The sequence below is a fragment of the Sander vitreus genome, chromosome 2 (genome assembly GCF_031162955.1).
Source record: "Sander vitreus isolate 19-12246 chromosome 2, sanVit1, whole genome shotgun sequence".
NCBI classification, from domain to species: Eukaryota; Metazoa; Chordata; class Actinopteri; order Perciformes; family Percidae; genus Sander; species Sander vitreus.
The window spans coordinates 24,234,690-24,253,029 of NC_135856.1; the positions used below are offsets into that span (position 1 = coordinate 24,234,690).

The window sequence follows — 18,340 nt, forward strand, 5'->3', positions numbered from 1 at the left end:
TACCAGCCATTTGCATATTTCACCAACATTTGGCTGGTAGATGGTGCTAATTCTAAACCCTGTTTGTAATCACTATCATTGTATGTTTTGTCCAATACAGTTTTTTTAGATTTGCTTCTATTAGAAACCTCAAAGGTAATCTGCTGTAATTTCCCTTTATTGGAAGTGTGTTTAGCTCGCTGCATAGAGGAGCTAGCACATTCTCAGCTTAAAGGTTGAAGTAACTTCAGCATTTAAAAACATTCTTAAGCTTCAGTTACATACCAGCTCTGCTAAAAGTACAAGTTTTTCCACAGACTACTGGGGGAAGTAAAAATTCTTCATCAGCAGACGTTTTTAACTTCCTGAGCTTATCTTGCTGTCAGCAATTATTTTATCTCTACAGCGACATTGGTCTTTACTGATTAACTGCATTTATGGCATCAGGTCTTCAAAACAACCACTGCGAGTATGTCTTGTTGTCAAACTGAAGCCAACCTCACAGAAATTGAAATATGAACTTATCTATGTAAGATCAAAGTAACTGACTATAAAACACCATTTTGAATTTATTTTGCTGAATATAGCTTAGTGAAAAAAATGAAGACAGAGCTAAATATCTACTACATGTACACAAAGAGGACATTTCTAAGCCTTAACTGTAATGAAATTGCTTTTGTGGCAGGATTCATCTGTAACAATACCACAACACAGTTGGAAGAAGATACCATAGTCCCTGTTTGTCTCTCACTGCAAATAAGTGTGTTGTTGTTTCCTGCAGCAGATTGCCTTTATCAAATCACATCATGTGACCGAGCAGCGAGGCCACATGCATCAGAGGCTGCCTGAGAGATGACCTCAGGCTAATCAGCACCAAGGCAATGCAGCAGATAAGAAAGCATAAAGTATTTATTGGAAAGGGTGAGAAATAGACGGTAGTACCCTAACCCCTTAAACAAGAACAATTGATCACAATACTTAATAAGTAAAAAAGAAAATAATATTTTCCGTACCTTCTTTTTCCTCTGCCTCGCCTTTGGAGTGTTAGTGGAGGATTTGTTCACAAGTTCCTCATTTTGTGGTGTTTTCTTTTGTCCAGCCTTGGAAGATGCATGGAGAGAAAAATGCAAAATAAAGAGAGTGCATAGAAACATTGAAGACAATGGAGTTAAAGTGCTGCTGGGTCTTTGTTGTGAACACATACAGGTGTACTACTATGCTTATTCTAGCTTGTGAAGTGCTCATTCATAAGGTCTCAAAAAAAAAATCCAATCCAAGGCACACTGTAGGGTTTGTGCAAAATTATATTGCCTTTATATTACATAAACAATATATTTGATACATGGCAATATTAATTTAAGACACCCATGTAAAATACATTTCATACTTTTTAGCCCACATTACAATGATCCCTTCACAAGATGCAAATACAAACAGTGCTGTTTCTTAATACTCCTAACCTGAGAAGAAATGATAACTTATCAGTAATGTCAGTTGCAAATAATAAAACAAAAGGTCATCTTTTTATGCTAAGCGACATGATTACCATTGCAGGCAGTATGCACAAGTCAGCTGACACTGATAACATCTTTAAAGCTCACAGAAACCTACACAGACGCACACAGAAATGGCTTTCGTGTTGGAAAACAGCTTTTCCAAAACATGCCCATGCTCTGTTAATCACATCACACACAGTGCCTGAATTGAACCACAAAAAGTGCCGGTACTCAAATTCAGCAGTTGCATGACATGATCATTACACTAGTCTCGCATTGCCAGACCTTCCTCCACAGCGCTGTGAAGGAGGGTCTGGCTAGCTTACACAGCATTCCGAGATGGGAGAAAAACGTGCTCTGGTTTATTGGCATTCCTTTAAACCAATCACAATCGTCTTAGGTGGCACTATGCGCCGCACGGAGCAATGGCACCTCTGCAAAATAGCCTCGGGAAGGAACTTGTTTCGGTGGAACGTGTACGTTCAAAGGTTGTTTTAGTCGTGCAACAGAACTCAGATACGACAGATAGTCTAGCTAGCTGTCTCGATTTACCCTGCAGAGATCTGAGGAGCAGTTAACCATAGTCCTCATAAAGTGGAGTTTAAAATGCCAACACATAAAGCATTTCGGATGCTCTATGGAAAAAAGCGTTGGAAGCTGTTAACTCCTCTAGCTGTGCCAGACTCTCTGTTATCCAATTTAAAGTACTCTTTAGACTGCGCTATAGCAAAGATAAACTCTTCAAACTTTATCCAGATAGGACTACTGAAGTTTGTGACAGATGCTCTCAGACGACGTGCAATCTGACACACATGTTCTGGATATGCTCTAAATTGTCTAACTATTGGCAATCATTTTTTAAATCTATTTCTGACATCCTAGTTATATCTGTTAGTCCTTCGCCACAGATAGCTATTTTTGGGGTGCCTCCTGTGACCACATCTTTGCAGAAAAATGTTATAGCTTTTGCGTCCTTGATTGTGCGCAGAAAGATTCTCCTCTTATGGAAATCCTCCCAGCCACCTTCCTTTAAATCCTGGCTACATGATATGTTATTCCTACTAAAACTGGAGAAAATCAAATTCAGCCTCAGAGGCCGTCCTGAGAAGTTTTACTCACACTGGAAACCATTACTTGATTATGTTGATAAACTTCCCGCTACTATTTATTTGTTTATTTATTTATTATTTTAGTACGGACTGTTATCTAAAAGCGATTGGAGTTCATTAACCTGTTGTTATTAAGATGTAAGGTTCTCTGGGGTGGGTGGGATAGAAAATGCAAATGCAAAATGACTCTGTGGATATATTGTTTACTGCAACTGTGAATCACTAATGCCAACACATTGTGGATATAGACAAGGTCACACGGATCACATGGTTGGTGTTAAAAAGGACCATGTAAGTGAATTTGAAGGGTTCATGCAAGTTTGATCTGGGAGTGTCACATAAACGATGAGACTGCATTTCACAGCAGAAAGATTGCAGAAGAGCATTAATGCATAAACAAAGACGCACACATGCAGGCTGCTGTAAAGCTGATCACACACACCTTTGTTCTGGGAGCTGGTGTCGCTGTGTTTGCATTAAGGTGGGTGTGCGACTTCTTTTTGTCTGCATCCGTCACATGCGCCTCCTGGGACCAGAAAGAGAACAAAAGAAAACACAGTTGTAAAGCACAGGTATGTGTGTTCTACTTTTGCTTTTCTTCTGTGAGCCTGTGAACAGGGTTCAGAATAGATTTTAACAGGCTGACAATCTGCATCCTTGCACATACAAACGCATAAACACTTTCATGTAAACCTCCTGCTCATCAGCATTTTGTGTCTGAAGGAAAAGGCAACACCAGTGATCATATGGGCTGCGTTTAAAGGCATTAACAGGAATGCCAGCAGGCGAGGGGCCTCAGCAGGCCGTGCATGCCTGCGCATATGTGTTAGTGTTTATGTGTATGTGTGCATGTTTGTGTGTAAGGCAATCTGATTCTGACTGAAGGGTTTCCCATAGGTCAGTGGGGTCTCATGTGGCTGTGCACTTACAGGTATTCACAACACATCACAGACATTTGTGATTGGACATGTCATCGCAAAAAAATGACAGATCTTATTTTACTGCTACTGATTCAGGACTTTTGGATTTCATGAGCTCAGGTTGCATGTAATCACTGAATAGACCTTTTTCACGGCATACATGTTAACATGCCATAGTAGGAAAAGCAAAGGTGTATTTAAAACCATTAATGATGGCTGCATTCCACTTAGGAGAGGCCCTGGTATTGTACATGCTGACTCACTGAAACAGCTTACTGGGACACTTGATGGAATTGAGCCATCGTTAAGGTTATCAATTTCAGTTGTGCTTTTCCTACTATGACAAGTCAAAATGTCTGCTGTGAAAAAGGTCCATTTCTCAAATTATCAACAATCTCTTTAATTTTATTTTGCATGGTAAGCATAGCGTCACCAGACACTATGTTTGATGATGTTAAAAATGGAAGAGGTAGTGTGGGAGAAGAGGTGAGACGTCAAAGACATGGGAAGCTAAATCCTGATGGCATCAGATGGTCTACGTCACGTTTCACGCCAATAATACGGTCATCAATTAACAATCAAGAAGTTTGCTACAGACGTTGGCCAGAGTTTTGCAGTTCTGCTTGTGATATGATTTTCTTTATATTCACATGAGGTCCCTTTGAGTGAAATACACAAGAATTTGATATTTTACAGGGCTGTTAATCCCATCAAACTCACTGATGTCATGTTGATCATTTTTCAAGGGATAAAGGGGTATTAGGAAAAATCATCTGACATGCTATGTTTTTAATTTTTCCCCCTAGAGAGTATTTTTCCCCCTAGTTTTGACTACTTTAGAAGAAACAGAAAAATAAATTTAAGATTAATTATTTCCCTGGTAGAATTTTATTTGGTGTGAAGAGCCTGCCCAGGAAAAAATTATTATAGAATACTTTTTCAGATCAATTTAAGAACTAAGTGCTCCTTGTTTTGAGGCTTAATAAACCATTTAAACCCCCATTGGGTTCTCTGAAAAAATGATTTTCTGCAAAGCTTTTTTGGTTGTGAAACATTTATGATTTTGAGATACACGGTTTTGAATAAAATAACATTTCCAATAAAAACTAAATGTTCAAAAAATCTAAATAATTTAACAATCTGTTTTCATTTAATTGTTTTTCTTAATGTGGTGAAGAGGGAACTTGAACTCTAAAATCCTGACTACAGCAATGCATTTATATACATTTGTGACTCATACAACAAGTTAACCTGTATTGAAAATAAATAATTATCTGAATCTTAACCAGAATCATATGACTTAAATGGATAGTTTGCTCTGTTGTGCTTTGTTTACCACAAGAAGCTACAGATGCAGCAGCAAGATGCTGCCAGGAAAACCAGCAGACCAGACAAACTAGCTAATCAATAAAGACATCAGCCACTGAAGCAGCAAATATAAATCAACAAGCAGAGACTCAAAACAGCCACCTGTGGAGGAGTCGTTCCTGTGAGGCTGTGATATAAGATCAGCAGTCATTTATGTAAGCCTGTATTTATAAAATCACTCCTCCAAGTGGATGGGCAGAGGGTGAGGTCACAGAGAGGAACTCATACTGTTTAGTGTGCATGGGCACAACATTAGCATCTGGTGTTCCTATGAGTATATACAACACCTTTACAATAACAAGGGCTGACAGGTCTTCTGTGCAGCCTTCTTCGTCTCTGGCGCTCTCAAATATATTGCTGTAGTTCTGGATGAACTTGATCATGATCTTGTTACAGATAGTCTGGTCCTTCATTGCTTCGAAACCAGGAGCCACGCTGGAAAAGAGGGAAAAATAAAAGCTAACATTCTGTAATTCTTCAAATATGACAGTAGCAGTAAAAAATAAAGTTGAGAATTTGTTAATAATTTCATTGCTTTTTTTCACTTTGCAGCATTTGAAATGATTTGACAGTGATTTTGATACTGACATTTAGTCATCAGTTAGTCAACTTGAATAACAAAGCAGAGTTCAGCCGTCCTGGCAGGTATGATGTCTGATGCTACTGAACAGCTGTGTGAGATGTACACTGGGCTGTAGGCACTAACGCTAGACCTAATTATATAACACACACACACACACACACACACACACACACACAAGAACAGCTTGTACACTATGGAAGAGTATTCAGTACAGTTTCTTCTTCTCTATTACTTACAGTAAGGCCTGATCTTTTTTAGCACGCCTTAACACCCCAGTTTATTAATGGGCGATGCCCACCAGTCAGGAGAACAGTAGCTGTAGGTCGAAATGTACAAGTATGATTTTAAAACTCGTCTAGTAAGCCCTTCATTAATAGACCAGGAAGAACAGAGGCAGCTGAATGGAGCCATATAAAGCCGCTAATGCATCATTTATTTATGAACATCAGTTGAAAGCACATTAACATCAATCTTATATGTCATACAACATTTACCTCAAAACTGTTCACTAGACTCAATTAGTGTTCTTGACTGTCACTTTCGATTAATATAACGTTTGAAGAGTCAAATATCTGATGTAGTAGTTTAAATACATGTCTGACACAATGTAAAGAAGTTTATTAATGGTACATTTATGAGCAATGTAATGTCAAGTAAGTATCTCTAGCAGACTTTTACACAGTCATGATTTCATCTTCACTAAATAAGCTACAGCACCACCTGCTGGCCAAAAATTTGACAGAGACAGAGACCAGTACAGACCTCTGTCTGTTATTACAGCAGTCATGTTCTCAGATTCAGCATATGTACTCTAACTACTCTTTTATGTCAATACTTTTAGACTCATTTGTATACATTTGCCTGTTTCCTTTTTTTATTAACCTACATAGATATTGTCTGCACTGTGAAGTTTAAGATTTTTCCCATTCTGAAATATGAGACAAGACATCTGTTCTGCTTCAAATAAAAAAGTACAAAAAAGCTTTTTTTGTCTTCACTATTGAGGGGGTCCTTAAAACAATTAAACAGCAAATAGCAAATACAAAACACATACACACAGCACTCCCAAGCCTGACTACTCCAACACCAACTGATCCCCCACATATAAAAATTCAAGTAGTAATAAAAAAAAGAAAAAATATATATATATATATTAGTGCTGTCAAACGATTAAAATATTTAATCGCAATTAATCACATTAATGTCATAGTTAACTCGCAATTAATCACACATTTTTATCTATTCTAAATGTCCCTAGATTTCTTTTTGTCCCATTATTTTTTCTCATTTTAATGCTCTTATCAACATGGAAAAGTGGATCAGCTTGCTTTGTGCTTTTGTCATCTGGCTTTGACGAGGGGGCGGAGAATTTGCATCAGCTGTGTGCTTGGCCATCAAGTGGTATTTCAGACTGGACGTGCTGCGATGATAGCTCAGTTCACAACGACAAAACACACAGATCACTTTGGTCTTGTCAATGGAACCATTTGGCAACTTTTTAAAAGTAAATTTTCCATTCAGAATCTTATTGGCATCCATTTTGGTGTCTCGCGCTCCCCATCCACTCAAAACGTAACATTAGCCTACTACTCTTTGGCCGGCTCGCAAGCCCAAACAAGTGTGTGCGGCGTGCCTGTTGTTTTGTTTCCGGACTAGCCAGATCTGGTGTGGTGTTGTCGTTTTTCTAACGTTACCAGTTGTTGCAACAGCATGTGAAAAAAACCACAAAGTTCGCTATGCCAAAAAAAGCGTTAAATATCGCGATAAAAAAAATGTACGCCGATATAGACATTGACGCTGTTAACGCATTTAACTCACAGCACTAATATAACTAATATATATAAACACATACACATGGGGTACTCAGTATGTCTCAGACTGTATATTGCTCTATATGGGATTAGATGTTGTTTTAAATAAGGAGTATAGTTCAAGAAAATGTATTTAAAAATAAACTGCAGCCAGTGAAAATGACTTCTGGATTTAGGTGTTAAACAATTAAGCGACTCATACATCAGGCAATGATGGGTTCTATAAGGACAACTCAGAACAAATCGACAGAGACTGTTATAGGCTACACTGAGCGGAATAAGATTTGTTTCAGAGGTATTGTGATAAATAATATCTGCATAATGTAATATTGGTAGTAGAAGCTGTGAAATAATCCTTTTCCTGACCTGTAGTGTGAAGCGGTTGATAGAACGATATAGTATTCTCAGGCTACAGGCCGCAAGAGTTAATACTGGACTTAAGTTCATCTGGTCGGCAGAACCCCGACTGACAATGAAAGCTAATATTGCTCTGTATCTGCTGGATGTGTTTATAGGCAACTATTCATATCAGCTTATCATAGCATTGAGATAATGTCCATGTTTTGTTGTTTTTTGTTTACAGTTTGTTGCCGTACCCCTAGGAGGCCACCAAATCAATTAATGCAGGTTGAAATGTATTAAAGTTTCAATAAAAATATTTGTCAATAGATGTAACTACTTTTCACATTTATTGACACATTTTTTGTAAGTACTTTTCACATTGTTTGGTTATACATTATAAATATGAAGGATACAAAGTGAAAAGAGAATACAGGAGTGATGGTGAGATTGGTCGGTGGGTGTTTATTTTGACAGCTTGACCACATCTGCCTTAAAAAAAAAAGGTTCAACTCACTGGAAGACACTGGGTCCAAACACAGTGGCCAGGTTGAAGGCAGTCATACGATTTTCTTTGTGGTTGCACTCCACAAGGGTGAGGAAGTGGCAGAGGTAGCGCAGGAGGCTGTAGTGGACGTCAGGAAGCTGCTGGAGCAGGTGTCTCATATCTGACCAAGAGACATAATCACCGCACTCTACAGACACACAATGAGATATCAGAACAGGTCAAAGGTTGGGATCCTGCTTCTTTTTTTTTTTAAACAGAAAAACTTTAACTTCTGGCTAAAACATTTTAGTAGTAAAGTGGAAAGTCTTTTCATCCCCAATCAAATAACCAAAAATCAAATGATGAGTGACATGGCCAACTGAAAACATGAAAACATTAATAGACTTTTAGAGAAACACGTTTAAATCCTACATTTAGTAAATTGTTTTACAGCTGGTCTCCAGCAGGCAGCCATAGCTTCATCCACCTACTCTCTGTAATATCTAATCTTGAGTTGTGGTAACTATGTGAGCATTAGAGCAAAGAGCCTTAAAGTATGTTGATGCTATAACTCCGGACACATAATTGGGTCAGAGTTGGATAAACGGATATGGCTTCTGATCCCAAATGAATGAGTGACGCAAACGTGCGTGTGCCTACGTGAGTGTGTGCATGTAGGCTATATGAAGGCGGGAATGTGTGTGTATGTCTTTTTGACTAAGTAGAGCGTGACGGGTGGGCGGAGAATGATGGTTTAAGAGCGATCACAACTGCTCTTGTTGCCGCTTTTGCTGCTGAGTAAAGTTCTGATTGTGTCTGCTCAAGTGTGTAAAGTACATGTGTGGATTTGGATTGACGGGGCTTCTAAAACTATTTTTTCATCAGAAGTTGATGACGTTTTTACAGGATGGTACATTAGACAAACACACATTGAGGAAAAAACTTCAAGCAATTACACGTATGTAGAGGCTACTTAAAGAAAGAAGATGCACATCAAAGACACACCAACATAAAGCCAGACAATCAGAGAACCAAATCACTGCAGAGAGAGAATGACATACGCTTTGCGTAGACATAGAGACCAGCAGAATTCATCGAATTTAAAGTGAAAAAACTAAACACTGCACACTTTTGTTTAAATGTTTTCGTTTGCCAAAGAGACAACACTGTAACCGGCAAGAACCCTCACAAGTAGTTCATTTATAATTTCAAATTACATTTAATTTTAAATTTTAGTAAAATTGTAATACATTCAACACACTGTACCCAGGGAATGTTTGTAATTTTAACTGGATAAAAAAAATATATAAATTGATTACCAAAATAGTAGTGTGGGTTACTGGATGTACAGTGCTGGGATAAAGCCTGACATCTGGCACATGTCCCTCCACTTCTGCTATCTCTGCTATCTATTTTGCAAGGGCACAATTGCTGCTTCCAGGGCTTACCGTCGCCCAAGCAAATGTGATTGGTTTAAAGAAACAAAACAAAAGCCAGAACATTTTTTACCACTATCCCAGAATAAATAAGCTGTGTAGCCAGACTATACTTCAGCGCTGTGTGTGCTGGAGTAAAGTCTGGCAATACGAGGCTACCAAAATAGTAACTGAATAATGGTATGAAGCTTAATCAAATGTTGGTTTACTTATGCAATTCAGGTCACATTCTCACTTTAATCTTGCTATCTTTACTGAGATGTGCAGCCATTGTTACATGACATGTTGCACTTTATTGGTCAATCTACGTATATGTACTTTATTATACTGCTAATCAATCTGCAACTTCATCTGCCAAACCATCCATTCATCATAAACCTTTGATGTTTTTAAATAGGAGGCCAAACCAATTTTACAAAATAGACCAAAATCATTTTACTCAGTAGTTATAGCCAAGTCTTGTACCATAGAGCGGTTATTTAATGCAGCGTTTGACCACAGGCCAGGAAAAAGAGGCTGATATTTGTGGGGTCTATGAGGGAAAAATGAATACTGAAGCCAAAATCTGCACTCTCCTCACATTACACATATTAAACCAAGCAATGGAGAGGCAAGAGTGAGCACAGACTTCACTGCCAAATCATTGTACCTTTTATGACCTCCAAGATTATTACCACAAATATGAGGTCCATCACTCTTCTAGTCTCATTTTCTCTCTCTCTCACACACACACACACACACACACACACACACACACACACACACACACACACAGCAGAGGTTTTATATGCCCTGTCTGGTGCAGATAACTGCAGTGCTAATAGTACATTTTAGCACCTAAAGATGGCATTGCTTATCATCCAATCACAGTCATGACCCAGATATTCACTACACTTGTGATGGTATAAATATCACATTGTGGATTTGGAAAGTTGTTCAGAAAAGGTATCACGTGATGGTTTAAAAACTGATCTACTTGAGTTGGTAGGTTAATTATAGAGGACAAAGAAGCACATAAGTAAACATTGGAAAAAAACTACTTTCTCTTACCTTGGTGGTGCTGTATCAGTGCCTGTTGGACTGTTGAGTCCACCAGACCCACTGGCAGGTCCCTGAGGTACCGTTTGAGCAAGCTAGCAACCGTACACAAATCAGATTCTGAGAGAAGGTCCACTTCCTCTCCACTCTCCAGCCGCTGTTTCAGGGTCTCCACAGCCCGCACATTTCCATTCACTCTGAACAGACCCTCCTGGTGCAAGCCTGGGGGAAAATCAGAGGAACATTGTGAACTGTAACATTCAGCTAACTCATGCCACTATTCAACAAGAGAGCTAACTAGGGATGAATTTAAATAAGATGGCCCCCTAAAATTGGTGTTATTATCATGTATTCCACAGAGAGCTATAATAATTTTACTATCAGTCTTTGGCTGGTTTTGTTTTGTCCTGCTATTGGTCTGGAACTATTAGGCAACATTTCATAGGGATTTTCTGACCCCTTGATCTTTCTTGTTGCACCAATGTTTCTTCTAGCACAATCATTAGGCCAAAGTTTCTACTTGTACAATAAATATATCAAAATACAGACTTGAAATGTGAGTATCTTTACATTTGCAGAGCACACATAATGATCCCAGTCAAAGGACATCATTTTCTTTTAACTTAATCTCAGTCTTCGGGACAATTGTAAGCATTTTATCTCCCCACTATGATTTAACAAGGGAAAATCTTTAGTTTTAGATTTATTCTGCTCTTTTGTATTGTGGAGTGTAACGTTAATAAACATTGCACTTGGTTTTGTGTTAAACCTTGGACTTTGTTAAAGTGTGAACGTTGGAGGGGGTTTCGAGCACCAATTAATTTTCAATAATAATGTTACGGTTACATTAACGTTTTACCTGTTTTTGACGAGTAACGTAATGAACGTAATAAAATGTAGCTAGTTAGCTAGCTAGAATGTCACAAACCCTTGTCTTGCTAACGCTAGCTTCTTGTCAGTGTTAACAGTGCTGAGGGGCACAGGTTGAACCGAAGGTACGCTAGCTTTTGCTTAAGTTATTAACGTTAACGTTACTTTAGCTAATTGGCAACGTCTCTCTTGGACGCAGGAGTGGCTACAGTACGTTACGCTGTTGAAAACATTTGGAAATGGGAAGATAAACGTAACTGAACAGCGTTAGGTAGCCTTACCTTTACAGTAGTGGTGGTAAGTTACAAGTAACTTAGTTTAAGTCAAAGTTACAGTAGTAGGTTAACTTACATCCTACCGAGCCAATAACTTCATTGGCTGTGGACACGAGTTACCATAGCTAGCTAGCTATATTCACTGTCTATTATGGCTATATGTTACTAAATAATCATATTTTACTGATAGAATCAAACCTTTTAAAATGACGGTTCACCAAAATTACAACCATAGACTGATTACAACAGCCAAACTCACTCTTGTTATAGCAGTGCCATTTAATTTTTAAGATTTGGTTGCTTATGTTTTATCCGTTTCTATTTGTTAAAGATACGATGTAAAACTGTTACGTCGTCTAGGGAAGATGAAGATTAACGTATACCCTTTCTTAACTGTCTATGCGTATACCCGGTTGAATAATCCACAGATGTTGTTGTGAGCAGTCATTTGGAACTAATTTCTACCCAACAGCTGACAGTGTGCTCACTTAACTCGTCTGTTGTGATATCAAATGTTTAGATTTTTTTATTTGCTCATGTTTTATATCCGTATTTAATACGTTTTAAAATAAGATATCTGTCGTTTAAAAATTAACTGCTGAATAATCCTTGTGAGCAGATTTGGATACTTTCTACCCATAGTTCCTATGAAAACATCTGATAGTGTGTGCTGTGGATTAACAAGAGGTAGGGGTAGGGACACAGTTTGTGAAAAGAGGAAAATGCAATGTTTCAGTGTTTGGACCAGCACAAACAAAATTACAGTGAACCACATGGCGGAGGCTGCAACCTCAGGGATGGATTACCCAAAAGAAAACCCAAATTGAATGGACCATTTTTTTTTTTCGGAAGGTGCTTTATTATTTTATTATAGTGCACTCACCCTTATTATAGTCTTTATCCCACGGATGTATAAGAAAGCTTTAACCACTGCTGAGGACTGACAAATATACTAAGAGGCCTGTAGTTTCAGTAGCATGTGCAGTAGGCTATCACGAGGAAGGTAGATCCACTTTCTTGTACTGACATCTAGTGGTCAAACAGAAGAACTACGGAATGTGATAAAGTAGGTCAACACCATGGTCAAGACTAAGTACCATACCGTGTTTTTAAGTCACAAATTAGGAAGCCTACTTTATTTTTACTTTTAATTTTTTACTAGGAACTTTTAGATTTTGGATATATTTTTGCCGCGTTCCAGTGACCAATGTGATCCATCATACTGATACTTTTCTTTAGTATTGCACATATTGTTTTTGTTTGTAAAATTGTCTTGCATTTTTTTCCCCTCTACTTTTGATTGACTCCTTTTTCTGTGTTTGGGTGGAATGGGTGATATCTCTAATTACTGAATAACTGAAACCGTTAATTTACTTAAACCAAATCACATAATAATACAAAAGGCCAAATGGTATTTTATCCGCTGTATTCATATCCGTGATATTAGGGTACTTGTGGCATCTGTTCAAGGTTTAAAAAAAAAGTTAAATTCTAAATACATTCTGTCTCATTTGGAGGAAACTATGATGTCACTACTTCTCAAACTGATATTATTTCCTTATATATCTACATTATTTATTATATCTGAGAAATTCAGAATGGGGCACAAAATGTGCCCGCTTAACAAAAAACGAAAAAAGCCAATTTTGATTATATCTTAAAGTATATGATCAAGCATTACAATACATGTTTTGCTCTATTATATTCTGTTGTGTTTTCTCACCATGCTTGCGGAGATGCTCCACCATCCTCCGCAACACCAGAGGCACACCATCCTCCACCAGGCCCTTCTCCTGCAGCTCAAACAAGGACACTCCAAACAGCTTGGTGTGCTTGGCTGTCACTGTCTTGGGTTGCAGTATGGGTATCTGGACCATCTTCTTAATGTCTTCTTTAACATGCACCGCTGTCTTGTTGTGCTGTAGGGAGAAGAGCAGAAAGCAGCAGTCAGCCACTGACACTATGGGCACAGAGGGAAGCGCTGCAGCCGGCATCAGGTTAGACACCACGAAGACACCTGTCCTGGAGGAGGGAGGCTCACTCTGCTCAATAGACTAAAAGAGGTGTGTGTGTGTGTGTGTGTGTGTGTGTGTGTGTGTGTGTGTGTGTGTGTGTGTGTTTTCCATACATGCACTGTCATAGTGTCATGCACTTGGAGGACAGAGTGTGCTGGGAGGAAAGGGAAGGGCTGACCGTGCATGTGTTGCTACAACAAATATCAGGTTACCACGCAACACCTTTGGTTGAAGGCATTGTCAGAGTGACACACACACCTGCACAAATGGACATATGTACACACATGCAGACATACAGTATATGTTCAGGTGAGGTGATGGCCAGCTGTCTTAACTATGAATAATAATTATATCAATAATACTTTGAATGGATAGTTTGCAGAGAACTGGAAGGTTTATTAGTTTATTACCAATCTAAGACCCATTCCTCTCAGTGGACAAGCCTTGTAAACTACAACCTGAGTCAGAGCCAGAGCATGTATTTAGGGTGTTAATTCACCAGCTGTCAAGTATGTCTTATCTTCTTACTTATCAAAGCAAACAGTTCCAGAGGCTGTCTCTATCTCTACATAAACATGTAGATGCACAGACTGTACAACACACACTCTGAGTGTAAACACTGAGTGCACACACAATCTCCTCCATTTAACGAGCCAACATTGGATGGAGCAGGGTAAGTTACTGATTCAACTGACACATTTAACTACAGCATAAAGCATTTCTGCCTTTGTTTAGTCAGAACGAGGAGAAAGAAAGTTAAAACACACAAACCTGACGCAGGATTCAGACCCTGGGTGAGGAGGAAAAGACTTCCTGCACATCAGAGCAACACAGTTTTACTCTTGTATCCATAGCTACGACTGCACCACGTGACATATTGTCGTTCCAGAGTTCACTACTTCAAACGGGTGAACTGACCACACAGTGAAATGAGAGGCCCCGGCTATGATTTTGTCACAATGAGGTCCACAGTGACACAGTGGGTTAACTGTGTTGGGGAGGTAGAAGTGGTCTCTGAAGAGCAAGCACCGCTGAAGTTAGCTATGTGGCTAATTGTTTAGGCACAATCTATACAAGGATGTGGCACACTTAGATCATTGGACTAAAAACCCACCTCACAGATGGTGCTAAGATGGCTAAGGAGACAAAATCTTTTCCATGGCAGATGCTCTGGCAGCGTTAATACAGCATGCATCTGACAAGCTTGTGCAGACAATGTGTTAATGGTGCTCAGTCATCCCCTCCTTTCTGATAGGTGCATAGAAATATGCCAATTACACCTTCCTGATGACTGTAAAATGGTAATTAAGTACTCTTGAATTTTGATTCTGACTGCTTCATGCTTGGATGGCTGCCTAAAAGTAGCACTACCTAATGAGCAAAACTGCACTGTAGTTTAATAATAATAATAATAATAATAATAATAAAGTGGCTTGGTCTTCAGGTGTGAGAGGATGTTAGCAGTCTGTATGAATAAGATGTTTGGGTAGGTATGAATAAGAAAGCCAGACAGACTTTGCGTGTTATTTACACCAAGTCAAACACAGCAACTTCATCATTATTTGAATATTTTTAAACCGTATGGTAGAAGAAAGATGATCATAAAATCTACTTTTTTAAGTCTGAGTTGTCTTTATGATGTAGACGATAACACAGCTTTAATGACGGTGTTTTTTTAAATCCGTACATAACTTAGATTAACAGATCACACAGTTTTATAGTATACTGTACAGGCCACAGCACAGTTTAAGGAGCTGAACCTTAGGGCTGCAAACTGGCTCCACTACTACTACTACTACTACTACTACTACTACTCATGCAGGTGTTTAAGAGTTAAGCCGGTCTGAGCTAGGTCTGATTATGATAGGCCTTATGGAACAGATGTCCCCTAAATCTGTCCTAAATTCTCGCACACACACAAATATTTTGACAGCTATAACCTCACACTGGTTTTATCAGTCTGCATACACAGATGTAAGTCACCATGAACACCTACATTTGCCATTAAAAACACTGTCAATAAATTAATGTTTTTTTGTCACATGAAATCGTATGAGGTAAAAGTACAGTGAAATGTTATCCCATCAGCTCCTTCAACTTGTGCATGATTCATCATGAAGCAGATTGTTTTGTGACAGTGATCCAGTGATCTGTCACAAGCAAATACCTGGTTGTCACTTAAGATCCATTCAGGTAAATTACCAATAACATATCTAAAACATTTTAAAATGTGATCCACAGCCTCAACAAGAGATATCCAAGAAGCAACAGGCAATTAATACAAGTGGTTCATTCTGACTGCAATATGCAAAATAAATAGGAAACAGCATTCATATAAAACAATAACTCTACAAAGCAGAGTTGAAAACATTTATAGAAAAGATTATTTCTAAGAATGGCAAGAATTGGGCCAATAACCCAGTGTACACCCATATATATATATATATATATATATATATATATATATATATATATATATATATATATATATATATATATATATATATATATATGTGTGTGTGTGTGTATGTAAATAAATGATTCCTGGAGGATTGACACAGTGATTTAACATGACAGATGGTGCTTTTTGTAGTAACTGATATTCTGCAAGTATGTAAATTGCAATTGAGAAAACAATCATTTAAATCAGAGGGAACCAATTAGCAGACAGCATATATGTGTTCCCACCTTCACCCCAAAACTGAGGTGAAGTGCTGGACCACAGGTAAACCCCTGGGTGTGAGAAGGGTCCCTGACAAACATATACTTTTGTTTTTTTGTGAAAGTGTGAACATCACTATGAACTGAGCATATAGAAACATCACACTTCTCCCTCTGAGCTATCACTCCACCTCTTTAAAGCACTGTAATTAATATTCAGAATTTAAAAATCTTTACAGTCAATTTCAAGGGTTTTGTTAAGTTGTCTCTTGGCAATACAAACAGCTATAGAGCCGGTGTGAGCCAAAACAGTGAAGAAAAAAAGGAAACACTTCCTGTTGGTACCCATTTGCCTCTATTGTTTACCAGGACAGTCTGTTGTGATTAGCCTAATAATCCTCATCCCCTCCCCTCCCCTCCCCCATCCTCCAACATATTTTCACACTTCAACTTCTGACAGTGAGATAGAAACCTATTGTCAAGAGACTATAAAGAGACACTTAAAGCTAATGACTGTTGAAAGTCTGCTTTCTCCCCTTGAGAAGTGTTTCAAACATTTCCAGTGTCAGGTCGAGATACATTATAGAAACATTTTGTGCAGTTTAAGTGGGTGAACAAGTCATTTTTTAAAGAGGATGAACACAGATAAACTGCTAACAGGCAAGGCCATCTCCCTGTGTCTTTAACTTGCTGATGAAGAGAATAGCAAGCCCAAGCATGTGGCCTCCTTCCCAGGGCCCTCCAGCCTCTCCCTCCCCCTTGTCTCTTGACTCTCTCTCTCCCTATGTGGGTGGTCATTGAAGCAACTGGTAGCAAAAGCACCACAGCTGCTCAAGTCAAAGAAACTACTGCTAGAGACACACATTTTTAAAAGTACACAGAAAGTAGACTGTTAAAAGAGGTTTAGTTCTTGTAAAAACTATTTCCATTAAGGAGATTTTGTGGAAAGTGACCTCATTGAGGCCCTGAATCGTTGCTTGGAAAAAAAATGACAGCTATGGACAGGAAACATGAAGCTCACCGTGTGTATTTATCCCTATTTTTTTCTCTTGTATGTTTACACAAGGGCAGAGTAAAGTAGTGCATTCTGGCAAGGAATCTGCATTCTCTGTTAACACTGCAAGTGAAAGTATTCAACTTGATGCCAGTAGTCATGTATTTGGTGAGCAGTTTAACGAAGAGAGAGAACGCTTGTTTTACTGTGGGGAGAAGAGACTTGTCCTTGCTTGACATTTAAAAAAAAGCCACCATAACATTCAACACCATCACAAAGGAGTGTGCAGACTGACACTGAACAACAACACAGTCCCGTTATGCATTCTTTAGCCCTTATTCACAGGTTGAATGGGAAGTCTTTGAGCCAACTCAGGCTCTGTAGTTTTTACTCACACAGATGGTCAGAGCTCCTGCCCCCATTCTTTCAAAGAAGAAACGCCTGCAGAGGCAAAGATGAGGGGGAAAACTGCTGCTATCTTCCTCTCCTCACTCTGTTCCAGGACACACTCTTGGACTTTGCCCAGTGGTGGGAATCCCTTTCACCTTAAAATTAGCCATCCAAATGATCCAAAAACCCAACACAGATAATCCACGGCAGCAGAGAGTGTAAAACAGTGCTGTCAATACCGGCAGACTGTAGCTGTCCAACTCACGAGCACAGATTAGTGATTGTCTCTTTCTCTTCCTCCCTCTTCATTCCCCTCTCTCCTCCTAGGCTGAAATCTGAGCCAAGCTCTCCCATTGGCTGAGGGGCCTGGTCATGTGATTAAGGGGTTAAAACCCAAAACTTTATATGTGTGCCTGTGGGATTCATCTGCCTGCAAAGGAGGGAAGAAAAGAGGAGGAGCTTGTAAGTACTGAGGGGTCTGCCTGAAGAGAAACTTAAAGGCATGGGGTTGTCAAAACTGTAGGAGTGCTAAAATAAAAAGAAATATAAGGACATTTATTTTATTTTTA

At 38.8% G+C, this 18,340-nt stretch overlaps 1 protein-coding gene across 3 annotated transcripts in view; it reads right to left on the reverse strand.

Annotated features, from left to right (window-relative positions):
- Nucleotides 1-18,034, reverse strand: part of fam13a (family with sequence similarity 13 member A) — an 80,438-nt gene extending 62,404 nt beyond the window's left edge. Inside the window, exons 1-7 of one of the 3 annotated variants that reach the window (XM_078262258.1) lie at nucleotides 17,777-18,034; nucleotides 13,435-13,630; nucleotides 10,579-10,788; nucleotides 8,123-8,300; nucleotides 5,166-5,307; nucleotides 3,027-3,110; nucleotides 993-1,079 (exon numbers count right to left, since the gene is read on the reverse strand). In XM_078262258.1, coding sequence (XP_078118384.1) covers nucleotides 993-1,079; nucleotides 3,027-3,110; nucleotides 5,166-5,307; nucleotides 8,123-8,300; nucleotides 10,579-10,788; nucleotides 13,435-13,630; nucleotides 17,777-17,803 — 924 coding nt within the window. In that variant the 5' untranslated portion in view covers nucleotides 17,804-18,034. Of the gene's footprint in view, nucleotides 1-992; nucleotides 1,080-3,026; nucleotides 3,111-5,159; nucleotides 5,308-8,122; nucleotides 8,301-10,578; nucleotides 10,789-13,434; nucleotides 13,631-17,776 lie in introns of all 3 variants that reach the window. The other 2 variants (XM_078262249.1, XM_078262267.1) reach the window with 2 other exon arrangements.
- Nucleotides 18,035-18,340: the final 306 nt, after the last annotated feature.